The sequence below is a fragment of the Cynocephalus volans genome, chromosome X (genome assembly GCF_027409185.1).
Source record: "Cynocephalus volans isolate mCynVol1 chromosome X, mCynVol1.pri, whole genome shotgun sequence".
In the NCBI taxonomy this organism is placed as follows: domain Eukaryota; kingdom Metazoa; phylum Chordata; class Mammalia; order Dermoptera; family Cynocephalidae; genus Cynocephalus; species Cynocephalus volans.
This window is the reverse complement of record NC_084478.1, coordinates 167,368,491-167,395,166: the sequence shown is the minus strand read 5'-3', so window position 1 is coordinate 167,395,166 and position 26,676 is coordinate 167,368,491. Positions and strand designations below refer to the sequence as shown.

Here is a 26,676-nt window from a genome sequence, read left to right as displayed (position 1 = left end):
GTGGCAGCCATGGCAATTGCAGTGTCTACAGGGGGCTACCCATGTGGAAATTGTGTATTTGTTGTTCTCTTTACCTAATCGAAGCTCATTCCAGCTTCCCCTGGATCCCTGCCTCAGGACCCTGGCAGGGCCCCGGGGCAGTGGCCGCACCTTGCCTAGTGGTAGCTGTGTTTGGCTTCCCCGGCTCAGTGCCTCATGCTAAGATGTAGTTGCAGAGTAGTTGGAGGTCGGGGAGAGGCGAAAGCAGAGAGAAACAGGGTGGAAGAGGAGGAAGGTTTCCAAGCATGGGAAGAACTAGGGCTGTTTAGATGGAGGGAGGAAGTGAGCTAGAGCTTGCACTGGAGTATGTACCTGTATCTCAGCTAATGACAAAGTGCCACCAAGCGCTGCTGTCACTGGCCCTGTGCAGATGGCCCTTCAAGAAATCCATGTGGAGCAAGAAGAGGTGACAGAAGGGGATCCAGTCATTCCTGGGTCTTGGATCTGGAGACCCCCATTACTGCTAGACATAGTACCCCCTCAGTGTAGAATGCCCTCACCTCCCATCCAGTAAATTCCTAGTCACCCTACAAGGCTGTGGTAGACTGCTAGTCGTGCCCCAATATGTACTCCATTTTTTATATAATTATAGAATGATGGCTGGTTGCATGGTCAGCCAGCCATGTTTCCCAGCCTCCACCCAACTAGGTGTGGTCACATAACTAAGTCCTGGTCCACAGGATGTGAGCAGAGGTGATATGTACCATTTCCACGCCACATCCTTGAAGGGAAGTAGCATGTCGCCACCCATTCTTTTTCCCCTTTCCCCTCCCTGCTGGCCAGTGTGGCATGACGTTGGGAGCTGGAGCCGCATCTGGACCACAGGAAGGGAACAGCGTGTGGGATGCGGGAGGGCAGAGCACAAGCTGGAAAGAGCCTAGGCCCCACCACACTGCTCAGCGGAGCTTCCGATCAGCTGGGATAGCTACAAGAGCAAGCAGTAAAAACTTCCGCTTTGTCCAAGCCACTGTTGTCTTGAGTCTGTCACTGGAATCAGGAGGGTGAAGTGGGAGAGCCAGACTCCTTGGGTTCAACCCCACACTCCACCACTTCTTAGCAGCGTGATTGTGGACACGTCACTTAATGTGTCTGTAACTCGGGCTCTTCAACGAGGAAATGTGAGTGGTAAAAATACCCACCTTTGCTGTTGCAAGAATCAAATTAATTCATTCTAAGTGACGAATCTGGAACAATGCCTTGCACCGTGAGCACCTGCAAGTGTCAGCTGTTCCAGCAGCTGGACTTGGAGTCTAAGAAATGCACGGCCCACCTGACATGCCCTCTTTATCTAGAACAGTCTTTAGCAGGGCCACGTATGGTCTTCCTGTGTCCGTAGCTCCCAGGGCTGCGCTTGAGACCTTCAGGGAGCTGAGCTGCACAGAAACTAAGGCTCCTCACAGAAATAGAAGGGAGAGGTTTAGTAAATGTTTTGTCCACAGTGGACAAATAAAGTGAAGGGTGCCTCTGGATCAAGGAGCGTTTTTTTTTTTAATAAAAAAAATTTTTAAGGTCACCTCACTTCTTACATTAATGAAGGAAACGAGGATTTTTTTTTTTATTACCAGCTTCTTGTATTAAATAGTGTGAAATAGTCTTCTGTGGGTTGATTTGCATAGACCTCATTCATATATTTTTTCCTGATAATAAAACAAAGGGAGAAAAAAAGATCAGCAGATGTGTGCACTTCCTTAATGTTCTACTTTCTGCACTTTTTAAAAAAGCCCACCCCTTTTTATCAGTGTGTAATCCCCCAAATACAGAATTCATTTCAACCCTAATGAGCTCAAAAAAATAATCCACCTCAACTGCTCTTCACAAGCGAGGGTCATTTTATACTGTAGTTAGGCAAGGGACTGGCACCAGCGACACCTGGAGGTAACTTAAAATGAAATCTCCATGCTGTGATCATAAGAAGTTTTGCTTACCCCATTGATCTGTCAGATCATCTCTTAACGTCACTGCTAGGCCCCCAACAGACCACCAGAGTTTGATAAATAAATACATGAATAAGTAAATAAATACTGTGTTTTCAGTTACAAGTTTGCTTATTTATATGCATTTGACATTTTCCTGTAGCTGGAAGTCTGAACTACTCCAGCCTGTAAGGAAGAAACTCCAGGCTTGCTCTAGGCAGCCTGGGAGCCCTCTCTCTGCCTGGAGAGCCCTCCGTGCAGTGGCCACCGGCACCATCCTCCTCCCGGGTCTCAGCCACGATGCCTTCTCCAGGAAGCTTTCTCGACTCCCCAGGCTGACTCGGTGCCCTTCCCGGGGGCTCCAGGTACCCACTGATTCCTCCTTCAGTGCACCCCATGTGCAGAGCAGTGACCTATGGCCCAGGGTCTGCCCACTTTGAGTTCCCCAGTCCCAGATGAGAACCATCCAGAACGGGGTGTTTCCCCTGCTGCCCCTTCCCCATCCTTGACCTCCACTGCCTGATCCCCCTCCGCCTGGCCCCCTGCCCGCCCTGCCCCCCGGCACTCTCTGCAGCTGCTGCTCCTTGGCCAGGCTGAGGTTGCTGCTGTCCAGAGCCCTGCTCAGGTCACGTTGCCAGCGCTGCTGCTGCCACTCAAACAGCAAGGTGGCCCGTGAGCACTCTGAACCCTCCGCTGGTCCCAGTCCATGTCTCGCTGGCGCTCTTCTTCCTGGAGCCTCTGGTGGGAGCAGAGATGACTCACTGCCACCTTTCCCCAGAGCCAAAGAGCCCAGGGGATCATCTAGGAGGCTGAGCCTCTCAATTTACAGATGGGGAAACTGAGGCTCAGAGAAGGGGCAGGTAGGTGGCCAACATCATGCAGGAAGTCAGAGGAGATCCCCAACTTGCCCTCATTCCATGTGGTCCAGCCGCTTCCCACCCTCTTACTCCTAAAGGGACAGCAGGGACTCAATCCCAGCAGTCATCCTAGCGCTCCCACATGCAAGGCTGAGCTCAGGGTCTTCCCTTGCCAGGTCCTTGGGAGGGTCCCCCGGCTTGGTCAGCAGTCAGCGAGCAGAGGCTGCTGCTCCACCCAGCTGAACACTGGCATCATGTGGGGTGCCACGGGCCTGGGTCAGCTCCAACCCCAGGACAGAAAGGGAGGCTGGCGCCCAGCTTTGTCCCCGCCAAGGCTAGTCATCTTGCTCCTGTGAACTTCAGTGTCCTCACCTGTAAAGTGAGGCTGCTTGCAGGTGCCCTGTGTCATCCCACAGGCCTCCGAGTCAAAAATACTGAATGACACTGGCACAGGACTAAGAGCAAGGCAGACAGCCCAACTATTCTCTGTATCACCTCAATCTTCCAAATTACCTCCATGCACAGAAAAGGAGACGTGAAGAAAGGACATTTAAAGGAAGAGGCACACAAGGGGTGGGGACCAATATTTCTGAGGGGTGACATTTAATGTGTGTTTTTTCTCTTTCTGCTTTTCTGTCTTAATTTTCTACCAAGATTAAAAAATGGACAAAAATGTTGCATTCAGGACAATGGTCAACCTTCCTTTCCAGACGGTCCGGGCTGAACTGCAGGAGTGAAGGACAGAGCACGGCCCTGCATCCAACTCCAGCCTCAGTGATCTGTCCCCCTTGGGCTGCTCCCCAAGCTTCACGCCCCAGCTGCCCCAGGCCTGACCTCCCCTGCCCCGTCTCCTGCACACTTGTACCCCTGGTCTGCAGGTGAGCATGGAGTGAGCTGTCGCACCTGCTCCTCGTGCCTTGTCCAGGCCACTGCTGTTGCCCCTCCTCCTCCCTGAACGCGCCAGTTTGGAAGCTCTGAGACTCTGGCGACCACCTCCCCAGTGCAGCAGTCATCTACGGGTCCGGGGGCAGTCCCGCCTCTTCCTTGCAGGTTTGAGATCCTCTTCAAATCTCTCTCCCGCTGGATCTAAGTGATCTCAGCACACGCAGTCATGGCCCTTTCCTGTCCCTGGCTCCTCAGCTCTCCTGCCTCTTCTCCAAAGACCCAGTCCTGACTCTCCAGCTACTCACCCCCCTGGTCACACCCTACCAGCAGTTCTTGACCTTGAGGGGCATCAGGATCCCCTGGGGGCCTTGTTAAACCACACCCAGGTGATGCTGCTGGAAGGGAGACCACACTTTGGGAACCTCTGCCCTCAGCTTGTCACCGCTCCCTGTCTCACCTCCAAGTGCCACCCATCTGACCTGCCTCTCCGCTCCCTCTCTCCAGGACCCTGACTCCAACAATTATTCCACTCCTCCCCATGACCTGCAGTCTACTGACCGCCCACTTTCCCCCCTTTCTCTGTCATCTCTTTGTTCTCATCTCCCTCCTCTGTCTGTCCAGCATCCATGGCAGGCACTCCCTGGCCGTCACTCTTGGCCCTGAGCCTCTCACTTGGTCACACTTGCTGGGCAAGCCCTGACCGTGATGGATCCCAACTCTCCTCTGCCAGCTGAGCGTGGCAGGGGGAACACAATTGACAGTGCTCTCTGGGGTCACTTCAAGGTCATGACCACTGCTGGGCCATCCTGCTCCCTACCCCCAGGCCACTCCCTTTCCAGCTCTCCTAGATGACCATCGGGCACTTTGTTCTCTGCCCTCAAATCTCTGCTGTGACACCCCTGCCCCCAGTTTCTGACCTCACTTCCTGCTTCAGCAGGAAATTGGGGCTCCGGAAGAGAAGCTCCACAGGCTCCCCATCCCACGCCCCTTCCTGTGACTGTGCTCATGCCTGCCCCGCCCCACCATGGCCTCGGACGATGGGTCTGAGCTCCTACCCACGCCAAGTCCTCAATTAGTGTTCTGTGTCTCTTGCTCTCCCATCACCCCAGGGACCCCTGCAGCGAGTCTGTCTTCTGCCATCACTTTCCCGCTCTCTTACTGCATCACTCCTGCTGAATGACAATTATGCTGTTATTTCTATAATCACAACAAACAAACAAAACTTTCCCTGGACCCCACGTGTCCAACCAGCTACCACCCCCTCTCTCTGCGCCCTTCACAGCAAACACCTTCAAGTGTTGGGCATTTGCCATCTCCCCTTCCTTCCTGCCTGTTCTCTCTTGGGCCCATTAGACGGGCTGTTGTCCCCACTCCTCTACCAAAGTTGCCCCGACAGCCTGCAGTGTCCACCATGGTGCTGGATCCAGCGTTCAGCCTGCTGCTGAACGTTTGGCCCAGGGGTTCGCCTTCCTTCCTTCCTTTCTTCCCTCCCAAACACTTTCCTCCCATTGGCCTCCTTCTCAGACCCCTTCGCTCTTCTCTTCATTATTGGTGCTGGTGAGAGGAGTCCCAGGACTCAGTCCTCAGATTTCTTCTCTCTACACTCACTCCCTTCGTGATCTCATCCAGGGTTGCTACTTTAAATAGTCCCTGTAGGTGACAACTGCAACATTTATGTCTCCAGCCCAGACCTTGTTCTGAATCCCAGGGAATATATCAAGCTGCCTACTGGACTTTACCTGGAGGTTGTGGCAGAAAATACTACCAGTCCCCCAGTAGCCATTTTTCCTTCTTTCTTAATAAAAGAATTACCACTTCACCACTTGGAATAAACACTACATTTCCCAACATTCTTTACCGTTAGGAGCAACCTCGTGACTAGCTGTGGTCTAATGAAATGTAGGTGAAAGTTTCCTTAAAATGTTCTTTCCCATTCCTCCTTCCTGGTAGCTGGAATATGCATGTGATGGCTGGCACTCAGGCAGCCATCTTGCACTGTGAGGTGACAACCAGGTGCCAAGGACAGTAGAATATCAGTCAATAACCATAGAGCTGCCATAAAATCCCTAGGCTGTTTTCTCAAGGATTTAGAAATAAAGAAATAAAGTTCTATTCACATCCAAGAAATAAAGTTCTATTTTGTTTAAGATGCATTATTTGTGGTTTTCTGCCACATTCAGCCGAACAATCCTAACAGAAACAAATGTCTAAGGGACATTGCACACTTAACATATCCAAAATTGTACTTGTGATCTCCACTCCCTGCCAACCTGCTGCTTCCACCATCTTCCCCATCTCTGTAAATGTCAATTTCGTCCTTCTAGTGGCTCAGGTCAAAAGGCCTGGAGTCATCCCGACCTCCTCTCTTTCACATCACACCCGCCCTGTAGGCTCTCCCTTCAAAATAGATCCTGGATCTGACCACTTCTCAGCACCCGCACTGCCAACACTCTGGTCCATGCCCGCATCATCTCTCATCTCGACCACTGGCTCTCACTCCTGTCTGAACAGGTCAAGCCTGGTCCTGCCTCAAGGCCTTGGCTCTTGCAGCTCACCCTGCCGGGCTGTCATTTCCCCAGATAGCTGCATGCCTCACTCCCTCCCCTTCTTGGGGTCTTTGCTCCAATGTCGCCTCTCACTCGCACAACCACCCTGTCCCTGCCCAGCACTCTCAATCCCCTTTACCTGTCCTCCTCACTAAGCAGTCCTCACCCCGACACCACATTCTATGCGTTTGGGATTATCAGGCTCTTGTGGTCTCCCCCCACTGAAAGGGAAACTCCTTGAGGGCAGCTCCCAGGGTGGGGTGTCAATGCCACTCTGATAGATGCCTGTGTGGAAGGCAGCGGGGGCACAGAGGCTGTGAGAGGGGCGGGGCAGGTACCAGCTTTTCCTGGACTTGCTGTTTCTGAACAAGTCGGATCTGCTCCAGCTGCTCCTGGGTCATGCCCTTCCGGCGGTTGGGGACCATGCGGTGGGGCCCGAAGGAGCTGGCTGCCTGCTGTGGGTTCTCAGAGAGCAGGTCCCCATGCAGCAGGTTGGAGATCTCAGCCAGGTTGTCCTCTTGTTCTTGATTTCTCTCTCACTTTTTCTTTTCTGCTGCCTCCATGGCCTAAGCAGGGGAAGACACTAAGGAAGATGCTCTGAGTGGCTCCAGGGGGATTCTGAGGCACAGGCCAGTAACACTCATGGGGGTGGGTCCTTGAGGGAAGTATGCACTAAAAGCAGTAGGGAGCAGGTGGGGGGTTAGACTTGTCAGGCATAGATATAGGGAGGGCCCTTAGACCCCTGGCTGGCTGAGCACCGCTGGGTAGGTGAGCTGAGCTGAGGGGATTGCTACCTGTTGGGTGTGTGCATAACAGCTTCGAGTCTTGGCGCCTATTTGCCAAAGCAGGGAGCTGCCTCCCTGGGTTAGGCTGCCATGCACACTGGACTGGCCCCTCACCAGGGCAGGGCTCTGTGACCCTCCTATGGCCCTGGCAACCCCGGGACATCTATGGGTTGCAAAAAACATGAAACAGAGTGAATCACAACAGTGGTGACTTCTAAAAGGTGGAAAATGCACTGACAGTGCAGTGGTCCTAATGGCATCAGCTGCAGCCCCCGGTACAAATAAAGTCCTGGTCAAATCGCTGTTCAAATCTCTGGGGATAGGAGGTGGGGTCCTGTCTGTGTGACCTCCCCTCTCTGGGCTGCAGTCATTTCTCTGTCAAGTCAGGAGATGGATTAGGAGACATTAACCAGTGTCAAACAGTTCTCCTTAGTAACAGACAGGCAGAGCAGTTTGCAAGGCTCTGGCACACCACAGGGGCTCACGTTAGTGTCACATGGCATAGACTTAGCAGCGGGACAGGCCCAAATTCAAATCCAGGGCTTGCCGCTTAGTACTTGGGCGTCCCTAAGAAAGTCAGCCCACCCCTCTAAGCCTGTTTTTTTATCAGTTAAATTTGGTTAATCATGCCTCTCTAGAAGGATTGCCAAACACAGCAACTAATAACAGCACCTAACGTTGCTAGGAATAAAGGTAATGGCTGGCATTTACTGAGTCCTGAGAATGTGCCAAACTGTTCTAACCTGTTACGTGTATCACCGAGTTTAATCCGCACTCCCGCCTTACGCGCGAGTGGGAGAGCCGTTCCTGCTGACCGTTCAAGATCCCAGTGCTCCTTCTGGGCATGTCCTGCCCACTTAGAGTGAGTGTTGCCACGTGGCTTAGTTCACCAATGAAATGTGAGCAGAGTGGTTGTGCCACTTCTGGGAGGGCGCCAGGGTGGGACTGGCCATGTTCCTTGTCTCCTATGCTGCCAGAATCTGCTAGCTGGCAGCTGCCACGTCCCAGGGCCTGGGCTCCACGGTGCAGATGACAAGGAGAGGCCCCAAAGCCAGCCTGCGACGGATGTGCAGCATGAGCCGAACCTCAACTATGTGTTGTAAGCCATGAGATTTGGGGGTGTCTCTTACCCCAGCAAGAGTTAGCTTGTTCTTACTGACACGGGTGGGTGTTATCAGTATCCTCGTTCTACACATGAGAAAACTGAGGCCCGTGAGTGGTTGCCCACGGCTGCAGGGAAGAGCCTGGCCTCGCACCCCTGCAGTCGGGCTCCAGAGCCTGCACGCTACCCCTTGACACTTGCGCAGTGCCTCTCTGATGAAATGGACACCCATGACGAGAACTGGAGGCCCTCAAGTGTGTGTGCCCCCTGCTGAATTGGACTGACCTGCTTGGAATTTTCTTCTGAGGCTAGTTATCTAGAACCTGGTATTAACATCCCAGGCTAATAAACAAAGCCTAATTTCTAGTTAGGAACACAGCTGCAAAGGCCAAAGGACAGTTTGCCACATGCAGGGGCGTTTGTGCTGGCGCTGCCTTGAGGCATCACGTGACGGCTGGGGGGTCTGAAAGTACCGGCACATTGTAGATGCTCATTAAAAATTGTATGGAGTGAATGAATCAATCAATCAATCAATGAGGCAACATGGTTTAGCAAAAACCACATCAAGTGCCCAGCAGGAAGGGGCCAATAAACAACTTTTGAACTCATAAGTGAACAGGTGAACGGTGAATGAACGGATGACCTGCCAATAGAGGACTCACTGTCAAGAGCCCCATTTTGCTATTAATTTGCTGCATGGCCTCCAGTGAACGGCTACCCTTCTTTGGGCTCCCTCTGTAAAATGAAGGGCAAGGATCAGGTGGCCTCTAAGACCCCTTCCGGTATGCTGGTTGGTGACTTTGGGCTCTGGCTGTCTTGTTTTACCCTTCAGTTCTCACCGTCACCAGCATTTTGCCTGCCTTGCTCCTCTCCCCGCTGTTGAAATCCAGCATTCTCTGGTCTCTGGTCCAGCCTCTCCAGGACTTTTGATCACACGCCCCCATCAGTAGAACATTTTTGAGCTTCTGTCTCCAATATATGTAGTCCACATGTGCTACTGCTATACCATAAAAATAGCCTGTGCTTTATAAATTACACACGTACACAGGAAATTTAAATGATGGGGTTAAAAATAAATATGAAGCCAAGTTCTAACATTTTCTTCCTGCTCTCCAACAGACCGTCTTGAACACTCTTCTTTGGAGACCACAGTCCTAGTCATCCAGCTAATCTCACAAACGAACCCAGGACAAGCCCCCATCCACCCAGGAAATACAATTGCATCTGATAAGAAAACGGGGGCGGGGGTCTAATTTCTAAAAGGAATAGAGAACGTAAAGCACCTTAAAGCTGAACTGAAAGCTGAAGGCGAGGGGAGTGTTTGTGAGGAAGGTGGGCAGAATTTACAGAGGAGGAGGGAGCTGTCAGGAGACCCTCCAAGTCCATGCCAATCTCCCCCCTGCCCTTCCTCGCAGTCATTGCTCCTGTTAAGGAGTGCCTATGTGCCTGCTCAGGTGGAGAGGAACTCTGAGAGGTGTGGAGGAGAACTGGCACCAGTTCCAGGCATCAGAGCCATGCCAGGTGGTGGCAGTCTACGTAGATGACTGTCCTCTTGTGACAGGAGAAGAAACCCAGGCTTGGAAAGGTGAGCTGACCTCCCCAGGAGGCATGACTAGTTTTGCAGGTTTCGCTCCCACATTCAGAGCTGAGGAACAGGGACTGGGTCTCATCCATCTCTGTAACTGGGCAGCCCCTGTCAGGGGCTCCATCAGGGTTGGTGGAGTGACCGAGGAAGTGAGCTGAGCTCAGGACCCTGGAGAGGCCGGGAGCTCTGGGAAGAGGCTGTGTTCACCCCTCCAGACGCCATGGCCATGTCCGGGCATATATACCTGGTTCTGTTGAACTCTTTCACAGCTGCACAAACTGCCTTTCTGGTGGCGCTTTCCAGCTTCCATAGGTGCCTGGCTGTTTCATCAAACTGCAGCCTTGTCTCTGTGTGGAAGTCCTCTGAAAGGAGGCAAGACTCAATCAGACCCAGTGTGCCCGCCAAGAGCGCCTTCCCACATGTGCAGAGCACACTGCAGCGCGGTTGTCACACCTTCACCTCTTACCATGTCCCCATCAATGGGGAGGGGAATAACGACAGGACCTGTCTCCGAAGGCTGCTGGGAAAGTTAGGTGACTTCATTCAGGTAAAGCTCTTAGATCGGGGCCCAGCACTCAATGAGTGCTAGTGACCAGTGCTATGGATTGGTGGCGTCTGCTATGGATGAGTGATGCCTGCTGTGGTCCTGGGACAGGTTAGTGGTGTGCCCCTTGCTATGCCCAGTCTATCAGGAGGCAGCTACATCCTTACAGCCGGCAGGGATGGTGGGAGCTCAGAAAAAGGGGCTGCAGAAACCAAAGAGGACTCCACAGAGGAAGGGGTGTCACGTGACAGATATTGTGGAATGGCATTAAGACTTTGCCAGGCCAATGAGGAGGAGGTGGAGGAGTCTTCAAATGGAGGGTCCAAGCAGCAAAATGTAAAGATTTGGAGTCAAACAGAGCAGGCTTACATCCCAGCCCAGGCATTTCTGACTCTGTTGACTTTGAACGATCACTTAACCTCTCTGAGCCTCTATGTCCTTACTCTTGAGGCAGAATAACACCTCTTGAAAAGAAAGAAAAAGTCATTGATGAGAAGGTTCTTCCCACGGTGCTTGTGCCCTGTGCGTCTCCTCATTTTATTTCCAAAAACAGAGACTGGACCCTTTAGCCTTCAATTTCTAGCTCTGCTCACCTTCAGCCTCATCTCTCCCCTTTCATTTGCTCTTCCCCTTTCATATGCATTATTCGACACATAGTGATCAGGGGCCTTACATGGGCCACCTGTTGCCTAGTGGCGAGAGATGCATAAAGGGTTTTTCCGCCTTCCTGGAACCTACTGTTGAGGAACTGAGATGACAATTAACACATAAACCCCAGATAAATATATTAATGCAAATTGAGATAGTGCTACAGAGGAACAGCATAGGAGCTAAGAGAGAGAAAGTTGGGAATGCCTGACTTAGATAGCTGGGGGGTGGGGAGTAAGAGATCACTTCTCTAGGAGGAAACGACATTTAAGTTGAGACCTAAAGGACAAAAAATATTGATTGAGTGGAGATGCAAAGGTAGTGGGAAAGGATTCAGCAGGATCCAGAAGTGAGAGATCCAGAATGGCTGGAACACAGTGAGTGAGGTGAGGGGTGCAAGTCGATGCTGGAGGGTGGGCAGAGGCCCCAGCATGCAGAGCCTGTGGCTATGGGGGGATTTGCATTTATTCCATGTGCAGTGGGACATCATGAGAGGGGTTTAAGCTGGGATGGAGTGGGTGGGTTAACACTCTTCAGCTTGACATTATTTAAAATCGTCTCTCTGACCGCTATGTTGAGAATGGACCAGAGAGGCACAAGAAGGGAAGCAGAAGACAGTTGGAATTGTAGTGGCAGTGGCCCATCCAGGTAAGAAAAGGTGGTGGCTCTTATCACAGTGGGGACAGCAGGGATGGGGAGAAGCGGACAGTTCAAACTATATGCAGGAGGGAGAAGGGTCAAGAGTTGAAGTTGGTCCAAAGACAAGGGGGGAGGGTTAAGGATGACCCCAGGTTTCTGGCTTAAAGGAAGGAAGAACCATTGATGGAGGAGAAAGATGGAAGGAGGAGCAGGTACAAAGGACAAATTTGGGGGTGTTTCCCATACGTTGTGAGACGTCTGATGAGATGTCAAAGAGGCTGTTCAAGGACCGAGTCCAATGCTGAAACAAATGCTCTCGGTCAAAGATGGAAATTTGGAGCACCTGAGAGATGGCTGAGGTTTTTAAAGCTCTTCAAGAGGATTATGTCAACACATTTATCTACATGCCAGGAACTAATGGTAGAGCAGTGAACAAAACAGACAAAAATCCTCTGCCTTCACTGAGCTTAGGATATGGCACTGGGGAGAGGGACATCAAATATATAAGCCATATAGTGTATCAGTGTTCAAGGCCATAGAGAAAAATCAAGCAAGGAAGGAGATAGGGAAAGTGGGGTTGGAGGTGGGGGTGGGAACTGGGTTTAAAATGGAGGGTCAGAGTAGATGCCCCTGATAAGATGACATTTAAGCAAAGACCTAAAGGAGGAGAGGGGTAAGCCATGCAGATATTTGGGGAAAGATGTTTCTAAAAGGCAGGAACAGTAGGTGCAAAGGCCCTGAGGCAGAAGTGAGCCTCACACTCATGTTCTACGAACAGCAAGGAAGACACCTGGAAAGAATGGAGTGAGTGGAAGGCAGCATAGTAGGAGATAAGGCCAGGCTGTGAAGGCTTTGTAGGTTCATTTTTTTTTCCTGGCGGCTGGCTGGTGCAGGGATTGAGCCCCGGACCTTGGTGTTATCAGCACCGTGCTCTAACCAACTTAGCTGTCTAGTCAGCAGCCTTGTAGGTTCTTGAAATGAATTTGGCTTTTATTGTGAGTGAAACAGGAAGCCACCGGCGGGATGTGAGCAAAGAATCTGACTTCATTTTTAATAGAATCACTCTGGCTACTGGGTTGAGAAGAGACTATAGTGGGTTAAGAGCAAAAGCGCAGAGACCAGTTAGAGGCTATTGTAATAATGCAGATGAGAGATGCTGATAACTTAGTCCAGAGGGGTAATGATGGAAGTGGCAAAAAGCAGCAGAAATTCGAGGTGATTTGCTGGTAGAGTGGAGGTGTGAGAGAAAGGAAGGAGTCAAGATGACTTGGGTTGGGAGCTAGGCAGCTGCAAGAATGGAGTTGCCATTGATGGTGGTAGAAGGCCAGGACTGGGGAGGTGAGAGTGTGCCACAGGACTTATACTGACTTTGGCATGTTTATTAGACACCCAGGAACAGTCAGATGGATTCATGAGCCAGATTCGGGGAAGAGTCCAGGTTGAAGTTATAAATTTGGGAAATGCTGGCCTATAGGTGGTGTTTAAAGTTCTGAGTATAGATGAGATCCCCCAGGGGAGGAGTTTAGCTGATAGAGGAGAGGCCCAGAGAGCATTGGTGTGCAACCTCAGAAAATGAGGAGGAGCTAACCAAGGAGCTGGGACGGAAAGAGAATCAGCATGAGTATGGTGTTCTGGAAGCCAAATTGCCTAAGGATAGGTTAAAATGAAGACAAAAAACTGACCATGGATTGGGCAATATGGAGTCACTGGAAAGGTTGGCCAGGCAGTTTCAGTGGAGGGGGAGAGAGCAGAAGTCTGGTAGGTGTGGGTTCAGACGATTTGTGGAGACATCACTCAGGGAGAGGAGAGTGGGAAAAGAGGAGGCTGAGAGAGACTGAGCTAAGAAGGTCGCAAATTAACACGCAGAGAGGAGCGGCTCATGAGGGCACAGTACACCACTCCCCGTCCCAGCTCCCTGCCTTATCTTCACCGAAGCTCTTTATCATGCCCTCATCCCCTGACACGCTCCCAGCTGGGGCCCCAACACAGACACACACCCAGGAAGTGTTTCCTGCATGACTGACGTGTGGCTGGGATGTTTCCCTCCTGGGGTGCAGGCTCTGACTTCCCTTTCCCCACACCGACAAAGCAGCATATGACTGTGCACATTAGTAGGACTCAAAAAACAAAAACAAAAAACCCCGAAAAACCAGGGGGTTGATTGCTGAAGAGAGCACTGAGAGCAATTCATCTCTCCTGTTTCGTTACCTGCACGGTTTTGGTTAATACGAGCATTCTTCCATTCCCTTTGCTGTTGCAAAGACCATTCTCTGTTTTCTTCCTCTTGGAATTTCTTTCTCTCATGGAAGTTTAAATCCTCCCCCATGAATTTCTGCATTCCCAATATTGTATTCTGAATATCATTATCTGACTGCCGGGCTGGAAGATCTTTCTTAAGGACTAGGAGGTCAGATAGATCAAATTCACGGTGAGATTCTGGCTTCTGAAAGCTCTGTTGGAAGTCACTGATAACTCTACAGAGATTTTTCCTATCTCTCCTTTCCCGGTCTTCTAATACACACATGATTTTGTCATTTTGTCTCATTTCAGCAGCTAGAAGAGACATAACATATCCATAAGCTTAAGATTCAGAGGAAAAAATAAATTTGAATTCACTTAAAATAATAACTTTCAGTGATTGTAAAAGTAAAGCAATCCTCCAAAAAATAAACAAAAACAAAAACACAAACATTAAAGGATTAATGTCCTGAAAATACAAAGAGTACTTACAAATAAATTTTAAAAACCCAAATACCTCAACCAAAAAATGGGCAAAGGTTAAGAACAGGCAAATCACAATAAGGAAACATGAGGGATCAATAAACTTGTGAAAAGATGATCAGCCTTACAAGATGGGAAACATTCAGTGCATTGGAAGCAAAATATTTAAAATGTCATAATAGCACTTATTAGTAAGGATGTGGGGAAACAACAGCCTTCATTCACTGCTTGTGGGAGCATAAGCTGGTATATTTATAACAAAGCAATTTGTCCATATCCCATAAAATGGAAAGCATGCCTACCTAAGATCCTTCCATTTCACTCCTAGGTATCTCTCTCACAAGTGCACTAGGGACATAATGCATGGACAGTCATCGCAGCAGTGTTTGCAATGATAAAGAAAATGGGGAAAAAATCTAAACCAGCCATCAGCAGGGGAATGAATAAAGTGTGTTTAATTCATTTAACAAAATGCTGTAAAACAATTCAAATGAATACTTTCTAAATGTAGATCTTGGATTAATTTCGAAAATAGAATGCTGAATGAAAGAAAAACACATTGCAAAAGGATCCAATCAATAGGATACTGCCTAAATTTTAAAAACGCACACGCAAAAAATTGTATATTGTTATGGATACATACACAAATAGTACAAGTACAGAAAAATACATGTGAGTAAGGCACACTTCTGAGGAGGAAAGAAGAGGAAAATTATGAGGTGAGGGGAGCATTACCTATGAATATAAAAAACACAATTCTAAAAACTTAATCGATAGGCCACTGCATGTACAATTTCATATCCTGCTTTTTTTAATTTTAAAAAAATTTAATTTTAAAAATCCTTATGGTGTTTTAAAAAACTGATATTCCAACAATTGTTGAAATTGTTGGTCAAGATAGGGGAAGATGAATTGCATTTGAAGTTTTGGTATAAGACCTAGAACACTATTACTTGAATCATGTCTATCTCTGAGTCAGCTCAGGGGCATGAGCTCAGGCATGTGTGTGTCATCTGCTGTAAACAATTGTCCTCCGAAGAAGGTCTTGAACTTTTGGGCACAGTATGTGTTCATGTGTGTGTGTGTGTGTTTGAAGAAAATAGAAAAAAACATACATTTATCCTTAAAATATATTTCCTACAATCTACATTAGAATTCAGAAGCTGTTTTTCTCTTAAAAGAAGATGATTCAGTGCATACTTAATTGAGCACGAGAAATTGTGAAAATTTAAAAGGAGGAACAGTGTGAAAATGACAACTTTTTACATATGTGAAGACACGAGGGCTGGAGTCTAGAGGAACACAGCCCTAAATCGATAGGTAAGCGTTCAGGAAATGCTCACCAAAGGTTTCATGTCTAGCTTTTTCAGTTGCTTCTTTTATCTTCTGGTCATGAATTTGAACATCCCAGGCTCCTGTGTCTCCCTGGGGATGGGAAACCAGGGATAGGGGTTAGAGCCAGATAATTTCAGTCAATAGAGAACCATCTTACTTATCTTTTTGGCCTTGCCCCACTATAAACAAGTTGTCTTAGGAACATATCAGGCTTTTTCATACTTGGATACCTTTGCTTATATTTTGTTCTTCAGCCTAAACCCTCAGCTTTCCCCAGAGCTTCCTTCCCCCTCTCTCCTGGTTAACAGATACCCTCAGAACTGTGTAGGCATCACCTCCTCTCGGAAGGCTGCTTTGATTTCCCCTCCCAACCCCAGTCTCTGCGGCGTGGCATCCCAGTGCCCCCTCCCTCACTGCACTGATTCCCCTGATTTTAATGTGACCGTTTCAGTGCCCGCCTCCTTTGCCGAGCCATGAACTCTGCAAGGTCAGGGACTTTTATTCCTCATCTCCACCACCCGGCTCTGGCTTGCCACAAAAGAACTCCACCAGCATCTGTCACATGAACGGACTCGAAGGCACCCCAGGCAATGTATTAAGTCTGACTCGAAGCGGGGAGAACCGCATTCTAGTCTCTGTCCGCCACTAACTCCGGACAAGCTCCCGGCCTGCTCCAGGCCGCCATGTGCCCTCCTGGCAGGTAACTGGGTGCATTATTCGGCCTGTGAGGTTCTCCCCCATCTTCAACAAAGTCAATACATCGAACTCTTCCTCCTACTCCCACCCCCGCACCCCGACAAAACCTGGTGCCATTTACAGCTGTGCCTGGACCAGAAGTTTCATTTTAAGGGTCATCCCCTCCCCTCTCCCACCGTCCGCCTCCCTTGCCCTCTCAGGCCCCTTCTCCCCGACAATCCTGTTCCTGGCGTTGAAGATCCGTCACTGCCTGCACAGCTCCTGGTGTCTCCTCTTGGCCAGGCTAGCGGGCTGCTCCAGGTCCCTGGGCAGGGCCACCTCCATGGCTGCGGGAATCGACAGGAAATGCTAAGCGATTTTTACAAGATGCAAAATAAGAAAAAAAGACAACAAAAATGAAGCAAGCTGTGGCCCTGAAGAGGCTGGCTCCCTAGGGGGCTGTGCTGGTGGGATGGACGTCTGCACCGCGGTTTTCAGACCCGCTTTCCAGCACGTCGCCCAGGGTGCCGAAACGCCAACTCTGGTTGGTTGCTAAGGAACGGCGCAGCGCTCCCGCAGTCTCGCTCTCGCCTCGCGAGACTTGGAGAGGCTCTTCCCGCGCTTTTCCCGCCAAACGCGAGGACGCGGCTGAGGCAGGAGGCTGCCGCCATGGGCTTCCTGCAGGTGCTGGTCGTGGAGAACTTCAAGTCGTGGCGGGGCCGCCAGATCATCGGCCCCTTCAAGAGGTTCACCTGCATCATCGGCCCCAACGGCTCTGGTAACTGGGCACCTCGGGGTGGGACCAGAACTCCTCCACCCAGCCCAGTCGGCAACACTTTGTCTGAGGGGACTGAGGGGATGTGAGGGCGGCCATGCGGCCTGGACTGCGGGCGGCCTCCACCCAGTCCCCGACCGTTCCACCCTGAGTCCCCAGCCCTCGCCCTCCACCCACCCTCAGGCCGGCTCCTCGCTCTCATCCTTCGGCCACCGCAATCCCAGATGGGCCGGCTCCTCACCCACCACGCTCATCCCCGACAGGCTGGCTCCTCTCCCGTCTCCCCCATCCCCAAAGGGCTGGCTCCTCAACCTCACCTGCACCCCCATCCCCCTTGGGCGGCTCCTTGCCCCCCATCCCCAGTCCGGCCGGCTCCTTGCCTTCACCTGCCACCCCCATCCCCGTTGGGCGGACTCCTCGCCCTCCACCCCCATCCCCGACAGGCTGGCTCCTCGCCCTGCACCCCCATCCCCATTGGGCCGTCTCCTGGCCCTCCACCCGCATCCCCGACAGGCTGGCTCCTCACCTCCACCCCCATCCCCGTTGGGCCGTCTCCTCGCCCTCCACCCCCATCCCCGACAGGCTGGCTCCTCGCCCTCCATGCCCATCCCCGTCTGGCCGGCACCTCGTCGGCCATGCCCATTGCGCCGTCAGGCCTGCTCCTCATGCTCCACACCCATGCCCCATCCCCGACGGGCTGGCTCCTTGCCCCCCACCCCCCATACTGCTGGCTCCTCAGCCTCCACCCCCATCCCCCATCCCCCATCAGGCCGACTCCTCACCCTCCACCCCCATTCCCCATCGGGCGGGGGCCTCGCCCTTGCCCACCACCACCCCTCGGGCTGGGGCCTTGCCCCCGCCCTCCACCTCGCCTCTGCCCTGGCCCTCTTCTCCTTTGCCCCGGCTTCTCCTGCTCTGTGGGCTTCTTCTGCCCTCAGCCCTAGTCACCCTTTCCTTTAGTCCCCTTCCCCTTCTCATCCAAAGATTTAGTGGGAGGGAGACCTCTAGGAGGTCATTGGCTCTGAGGAGTCTGAACAACCATTTCAATCCAAGGAAGCTTTGAACAGGAATATCGTGATAATGACCCTATTTATTGAACTTTTACTAAGTTCCTGGCACCACTATTTTTGTTTAATCCCAGCAAATAAGTATCATCCCCATTTTATAGTTGAGGAAAGTGAGGTTCAGAGAGGCCCAATGAGTTGCCAAGGTCTGCCAGTAAGTCGACCAGTTGAATCCAGGCCCTGCCAGGCTCCACATGGCACTATGATGGGAGACTGGAGGAGTCATGACCCGGAGCAGGTGCAGCGGGGCCTACAATGATAGTTGCCTCCAGATTGTTCCTAACAGTGCCTCTTCCCTTTGGCTCTCTCAGCCTAGATTTCCTTCCTTAGCCCAGGAATCAGATTTGAGTTTAATGGTAACCTCAATAAACTAATTTACTTGACAGATATAAATAGAACACTTAAATTTGTGCTTTCCTGGCATACAAAATCTGGAGTATAATTATTGCTGAACTGGTGTGAAATTTATGTTGCCTTATAAAAGTAGCTCGTGTTTAATGTTTTCCTTTGCACTTTCAGTATGTGTGAAAAAACACCTGAGCTTACAAATATTTACACATTTGAAATTTGCCTCTTCATGTGTAATATATGTTGTCATTCACACTTTGTTGCGTTATCAAAGACATTGAAAAGATTACTATAAATACTTTTGCGTTCTTACCCTAACGTTCTTCACCTTTTACTGGTGGTTATGTGACAGGTTGCTCAATTATATTTTGTAACTCCAATAGTGGGATGCTTAGAATGAGTATCTGCATAAGGTCTTGAACTTCAGCCAACCTAAACTGCATGTCCATTACTATTCAAATCTTGTCAAAATGATGTTTTGAACCTTTTAAAACTAGTGCCAAACTTAAGTTAAAAATAATCTTATCTTAATTTAAAAATACAGATTATGATTAAAAACATATCTTAAAGTTACTGTGAAAATACCTTTACAAATTCCTCTTGCCCTTCCCCGGACCCACATGCCCTGGAAGCTCAGCTTCCTCTTGAGAATCACTGGTAACCTAGGGACTGTGTTTGTAACCACATAAAGCCAGTCATGGATTCTTTCAGCTTTGCCTTCAATACCATCTCTCCACAACAATTTTTGGCTTACTTATTACTGGATTTTGTCTTGGCTGTTCACATTCCTTTTGCTATATGAAGTCCAAAACTCAATTTAGTACTCATCCATGCTAATTTAAAGGCTGGTAGTTCAATTAAATTCATTTGAACTCTTGTTAATAGATCTTTTATTAATCTCACAGAATTACTGGCACATTCAGATAGATTTTGTCAAGCCAATAGATCATTTCCTGTTATATTTTAATTTAGTTGGTCGTTCTTTTTATAGTAATTTCCTATTGTCACCACCTGCCAAAACTCGACATGTTCTTAATTTGGGAGAGTAGTAAAGGAAAAAATTCAATTTTAATCTTAACCTTTATGTTTTCCATTCAGTTAGATTCAGCAAATAGTTGTTGCATATATATAGTGCTAGGAGCAAAAGAAGATATACAGAATAAGACAGCTTCTGTTCCTAAGGTACAGGGAGTGTAAGAAAATAACACTAGATACTCTGGTTTCTCTTCAGATTGTGTAAATCTTTTGCCTTTTACTAAAGATTCTCATGGAGAGAAACAACTCTTGAGACTTAAACCAGTTTTTTGAGGCTCTGTTTCGGCAAGGCTACTTACATTGTTTAAAGAAAGACTTTGCTTATTGTCTCTTTGTTAGACTTTTACTTAACTTTTTTATTGTCTTCTACCAAATAAGTTAAAGTTAATTGACTGATAGTTTAACCTATATTCAATTTAGTTAAGATAGAAACTGCTCAGTTTGTGAATTTATTTCATGAGCTTAAACTTGAGGGCAAGTGTTCTGGAATTAATAGTCCCTTCCATTCTATTTGCCACCTTGCAGATCGCTCTCTTACAGTCAGCATTTCCACCTTGGTTAGGTCATCTCCTGAAACAATGTGGTGAAGTGGATTTTAATATATTTAATCCAATAGATACCAAATATTTTAATGTTTATCATTATAAAAAATTATTAATAAAATGTTTTACTTTTAAAAAAAAAAGGGAGACTGGCACACTAATTGAGATAGAATGCCAGATAACAGTATTTATGAAACTTTAAACTAGGAAAATAAAACATTTGATTTGGGGAGGTACGGATAGGAAGAGGTGTAGATTAGGAAAGGTTTTCCAGAGAAGGTGGCATGTGAGCTGTACTCAAAGAGTAGAGTAATTTTCCAGGGTTTTGTGAAAGTCTATTCGTGGGACAGCTAATATTCCAAACTGGCCAGCATGTAGTGCATATCTAGGGAAGCAATAGAATATAAAGTTGTAATCCCCACATTTACTATACTTGGGTAAGAATTGCTTCTTTTTTTGCCTTTCTTGCATAGGCCAAGCACATTGCCATTTCAGAATGTTAGCTTTTGCTGGTCCTTGGGCTTAGAATGCTTTTCTCCCAGGATTTCATATGACTACCACCTTGATGAATTTTCCTTCATCCTTGATAAGTTCTCCCTGTTACAGCCAGTATATTACCAATCATGCCACTTCTCCACCCTTAATAGCCCTGTCCTCTTTATTCTCACTACTATCACTTTACTTCAGGCTCTCATCTCTTTTTTAGATTAATGCAGGAACCTGTTTGCTGAGTTCCCAACCTTCAGGCTTATCCTACTTTAAATCCATGTGGCATGTTGCTACCAGAGTAATCTTAATTTGTTCCTGCAAGAAAGAAGATCCATTTTTTTCTCTTGATAGATGAGGAAAAGGCACTTGACAACATTCAGTATTCACTTCCATCAACAAGGTTTTCTCTGAATGGTGTGATTTTCAGATAATTATGTTTTCCCAATTCCCTATGTTGTAAGGTTTACTTTTCTAACCAGGAAAGTGTTACTTTTAAAAAATACATTTTTGATAATTCATAATGGCTGCTGAATTCTTAAAAAAAATAATCTTTTATTATTACAAAAGCAGTATATATGCTTTGTGTAGAATTAGAAAACAAACAAGAATAAAAAAGTAAAATGGGGAGGGGGAGGGGGAAGATTGGATAAGGGGCATAAAAAATAAGTGATTTGTAACAATGAATATGCTAATAAAAATAAATAAGAAAAAAAGTAAAACGATCATATTCCCACAATTCAGAGATTACTACTCTAATACCTAGGGCCATATCCATAAAGACTTTCTTAATGCAAACTTTTAAGAAATGAAAATGAGATTATCCAGTGCATACTGTTTTCTAACATTATTTTCAGGCACTTATCTTTGCCTTTTTTAGTAAATGTTCATTTCATCTGTTACACAGCTCAAATGTAGATTTCCCAATTGACTCCAAAATGTTCTTTAACCAAACCATTTTCCAAACTAGAACCACATACTGCATCTGATTGTGACATCCCTTAACTCTCTTTATTGAGCACAGTCTTTATTTATAACACTGACTTGTTCAAAAGATTAGAATAATGTTTTCCCACAAATATTTGGGTATGTCTGATTGCTTCCTTATGGTGTCATTTAGTTTCTTTCCCTATCCCCTCTATTTCTGAGAAGTGGAAGATACATCTAAAGAGTTGATGGATTAAATTAAACATTTTTGGCTAGACTCCATCATAGCTGATATTGTGTACTTCACATTGTATTATATCACATAATATCTGCTTGTTTTACCCTTAGTAATGCTAAAGATTGACCCCTGGATTAGGATGGTGACAGTGATCTCTCTATTGTGTAGTTTTTCTCCTTTCTAACTAGAAAGTGCAGTGTTACTTTGGTGTTATAAAAATGTTTTCTATTGACCGTGTACCTGATGGTTTTAATGCCAGTAAATAGTCTTTGAATCAGCATTTCATTAAGGTTTGCAAAATTAGGTTTTTCTAATTCTATCATGCTTTCTACATTCAGGGGATGGTATTTCCCTGTGAAAAAGAGCTTTCCTTTGATAACTGGGGTTTTTTGATCAACCTAAAGTACAATTCAGATCCGAAGAGGGAGGCTGAGGGGGGAGGTCACACACACAAAAAAATAATAAATAAATACAAATACAGTTCACACTGGAAAAACAGGATAAATGCTTGCCCCTTTCCTTTTAATTAATATTTTCAAACAAAAGATGGTTTTTCATAGCTGCCTCAAATGGTGAAAATGTATTTTTCTCTCTTTTGTTTTGTTAGTACATTACGGACTCATGGATTTTCGTTGACTCAGTGTGTTTTAATCCACCAAAATCATTTTTGATGCTCATATTTTCATAATTTCATTCAGTTCGAATTCCTTCAAGCTGCTTCCTGTGCTCTTTACTTTCTGAAATATGATGTCCTGGCTCCCAGGGTTATCTTCAATTTTCCCTGCCTCAGACTTGGAATTAGCTAGTTCTCCAATGACTTCTCGTTCTTTTTAGTAGGAAAGGTGTTAGAGACCACCATGTGGCAACTAGAGGTACTCAGTGCATTCGGATCACATTGGTTCTGAAGCATTTCAGTGTACAGGGCTAGAAAATACATGACGTACTCTTTTAGATATTTTTTTTTACAACAGCTTTATTGAGATATAATTTACATATCATAAAATATATCCTTTAAAAGTGCACTTTCAATGGTTTTTAGTTTATTCACAGAGTTGTACAACCATCATCAAATCACTATGTAATGTAATTCCATAACATTTTCATCACCCCCAAAGAAACCTTGTACCCATTAGTATTCACTGTCTGTTATCTCTTCTCCACCCAGCCCTCAGCACCTACTTTCTGTCATTATGGATTTACCTATTCTGGATATTTTTCTTGTTGTGAGTGAGTTTGAGCATCTTTTCATATGGTTAAGGACCTTTTGTGTTTTTCTCTGAATTGCTGTTTATGTCCTTTGCCCATTTTCCTCTTAGGTTATTGTCTGAGAAATCTCTATAAAATATAATTGGGGGAAAAAAACAAAAACAAAAAACTCCTTCAGTGGCTTCACATAATCTTCAACATAAAGTTTAATTCCTTTAATGTAGCCTATTGTAATTCTTACTTAACTTCCTCACCTTTCTCTCTTAGGATTCCCAACCTTGTAAGCTCTGCTCTACCTACATAGAATTACTTGCTTTCTTACAGGAATGGTACCATGGTCTCTCACTTCTTTGTACCTATGACCAAGCTTTCTCTTTTCCCGAATGGTATTTTACCCTCTGTATCCCTCTCTCTAAACTTTTAATTACCCTTGAAGACTTAGCCCACAGTTATCTCCTGTAAAGCCTACTCAGAGCCTCCAGTCATTAGTGCTTCTAAGTGCCTCTCTATAATACTTTGTGTTCATTTAATCTTAGGACTTATTAAAGAGTGTGTGTTAGAATTTCCTTCTTTTAGTGGAAAGAGTATAGGTTTTGGAATCAGACACACCACTCCAAAACTTGAGTTGTTTGACTTTGAGCTTCTGTTTTTTTATTTGTAAAATGCAAATTAAATCTCTGTCTCCTAAGATTGTTGTACAGACAAAATAACAGATGTGGGGTGTCTGGCACAAAATAGGGTTCAATAAAAATTGACATTGTCCACTGTAAGCACCTTGGAGGAGTAAAAAGATAAAATTACAGAAAAATTAGTTTAAAGATCTAATTGGCTTTGATTTGTGATTATAGAATCAGGCAGAACAACATGCTACAAAGCATAACAGAACGGTCATAACGGAACGGCTTGTTTTTCTAAGGTGGGACCAAGGAAACAGAAAAATTAAAACAAAGTGGATTGGTTAACATCAGGTTACTATAGGTTACTTTTTTGTGAGGATTAAAGTAGAGACTTTTTTATTATGCTGACTCAGGTTAGCTGAGCTCTTTCTTAATGGTTGCTGTGAATCTCCTACTTTCAGGAAAAACTGGTCTATTTTGGGATTTGCCTGCTTCCTTAAAGTTTCTGTGTGATTATGTGGTACTTCTGTGAGTGACTCTGTTTTGATTTGGTCTGTTCTGCTGGGGCCTAGTGCTGGAGACTAGTCCAAAATATGGCCTCCCATAAATTTTGTTTAACAGTGAAAATCTACATGTTTGTATTTTTTTAAATTTATTTTATTTATTGAATCAAAATGGATTATACATGTTTTGGGGTTGAACATTGAGATATGTCGATTAAATCACTATTACTATTATATATATTGTTACAAATTGTAATTATTCTTTATGCCCCTTGTCCAACCTCTCCCCTTCCCCCATCCCCTCCCCCCTCTCATTGCCCTAGATTTCTTCTCTCCTTCTGTAAGAATAATGGTTACTCTGTTAACTTGTTGCCTAGATGATCTGTCCAATGCTGAGAGATGTGATCAGGTCCCCCAATATTATCATAGAGCAGATGCTTCTTCTGTCACTCTGAAATGGGTTTTGTGGAAAGAGACATCCTCTTCTTTTCTTTTTCTCTGCTGGTGACTCTTCTTGTTTGAATGCACTCCAGTGGTTGGCGGACTATCTGCGTGGTGGCTGTGGTGTCTAGCTGCTTTTGCAGCAACCATGGTTATTATGGTGGCTGTGGTGGGCCACACACGTGGAGGTGCTGTTTTTGGCATGCTCCTTGTCACTGGCGGTATGCCTGGTTGTGGGGTGTGTTTGGTCCCCTTCTCCATGCCTCTGGTCCCTGGGCAGGCCCCATGGTGCTGGCACCATGTGCCTGGTTGTGGGAGAGGGGTCCAGTCCCCTTCTCCATGTCCCAGGTCCCTGGGCGGGCCCCGAGGTACGGGCGCAGTGTGCCTGGTTGTGGGAGGAGGGTCTGGTCCCCTTCTCCATTCCCCAGGACTGTGAGTGGGCCCCAAGGCACTGGTTTGGTGTCCCTGGTTGTGGGAGAGAGGTCCGTTCCCCTTCTCCTTGCTCAGGTCCCCAGGCAGGTCCCAAGGTGCTGGCATGGTGTGCCTGGTTGTGGAAGGGGGCTCCAGTCCCCTTCTCCATGCCTTGGGTTCCTGGGCGGGCCCTAAAGCTCTGGCGCGGTGTACCTGGCTGTGGGAGACAGGACCATTCCCCTTCTCCTTGACCCAGGTCCCAGGGTGGGCTCCGAGGTGCTGGCATGTTGTGCCTGATTGTGGGAGAGAGGTCCGATCCGCTTCTCCATGCCCTGGATCCCTGGGTAGGCTCTGAGGTGCTGGCACATTGTGCCTGGTTGTGAGAGGGTGGTCTGGTCTCCAACTCCATACCCTCCGTCCCTGGGTGAGCCCCAAGGTGCTGGCTCAGTGTGCCTGGTTGTGGGAAAGCGGACCAGTCCCCTTCTCCATGCTTCAGGTCCCCAGGCTGACCCTGAAGCACTGGTGCAGTTTGCTTGGCATTGGGAGTGGGGTCCGGTCCCCAGAACCAAGCTTCCAGTTCCCAGGCAGGCCCCAAGGTGCTGGTGGTGTGTCTGGCCCTTAATTAATTTTTTGTCCTTTGCTTCTAACACAGGGGAACATCCTGTGGGAACCAGTACTTGAGCTGTGTGGTTGCTTAAATTGCTACTTTGCTGCTGTTTCCCTAGGGAAGGCTTTTTGTGCAGCACAGGTTATAATGGTTGACTTTATAGTTACTTCCGGCTCTCCAGAGACCTGGTGGATCTGTGTTCTGTAGAACCTCTGATCTGGGCCTGAGATTTTTCATCAAGCTGTACCCCATGCAATTCTGCATTCCTGACCAGTCTCCTCTGAGTGGTCTTTTGCTGATTGGGGGGCAGATCAGCTGTCCTTGCTGTGTCCCAGTGTTCCCCTAGTGAGCCCATCTCCCCCACCCCCATGCTCTAAACACTTCCCATAGGATAGGCCCTGCCCCGGTCCCTTGTGATGACTCACCGGCCACTGAGTGGCTCCCTTTTTACATTTGTTCTGACTCCTCGCTCCTGCGTGGGTCCACGTGATCCCTATTAGGGGTCTTGATGTCCTGAGGGCCGCCAAGGCCCTCTTCTCTCTTGCTGCCTCCAAGTAACTCCATCTGAAGGGCACAGCTGCGGCTTCTGTCGGCTCCTTCTCCATGCACTCGGCAGCTCTGGCCTTAAAGCAGCCACGGTCGGAAATGCTCAGAGAAGCTTTTTCTTTCTCTCCTCGTAGTTTCTCCTGCCTTCATGAACTCCGTAGGTTTCTCCTCCTCTTCCCCTGAGCTCCAGCTGCTTCACCTTGGCTGATGTTACATTTTTATAGGTGTAAATTTAGTTGATTGGTGGGAGAGAGTGACGCTGCAGACTGTCTATTCTGCCATCTTGATTGGATCTCCCCATATGTTTGTGTTTTTAGCCCAGTATTTAGCAAAGTGCCTGAAAAACAGGTGTTCAGAAAATGTATGCAGAATGAATGAATGAATTTGAGGGGATAAGAGATTGAAAGTTGAAGAGTGCAGATAAGGAATTTCTTAAAAGTAAGGAGGACTTGAACTAGTAGAAGGGTGGTAAAGAAGCAGAATGGGACAGTTATGTAGAATTGAAATGAAAAGGGACTTAGAGAATAATAGTATAATTTTTATATCTTTGAATACTTGATCCGTCTTTATCAAGTGATGATAGCCTAAGAGATAACTCTTTCAGAATCATTTTCCCGATGTTGGTTCTAAATTATTTACAGTAGAAGTCCCCAATC

General features: G+C 47.4%; 1 protein-coding gene, 1 non-coding gene and 1 pseudogene across 2 annotated transcripts in view; 2 read left to right on the top strand and 1 right to left on the bottom strand.

The window, feature by feature from the left end:
• Positions 1-935: 935 nt before the first annotated feature.
• Positions 936-16,619, bottom strand: LOC134368536 (RIB43A-like with coiled-coils protein 2; annotated as a pseudogene).
• Positions 16,620-16,943: 324 nt separating this feature from the next.
• Positions 16,944-26,676, top strand: part of LOC134368535 (structural maintenance of chromosomes protein 1B-like) — a 74,560-nt gene continuing 64,827 nt past the window's right edge. The window contains exon 1 of the mRNA XM_063084971.1: positions 16,944-17,052. Within this exon, the coding sequence (XP_062941041.1) occupies positions 16,944-17,052 (109 nt within the window). The remainder of the gene's footprint in view (positions 17,053-26,676) is intronic.
• On the top strand, positions 19,673-19,789 carry LOC134368749 (U5 spliceosomal RNA). The gene has a single exon (XR_010022459.1). It is a non-coding gene; the product is annotated as a U5 spliceosomal RNA (small nuclear RNA).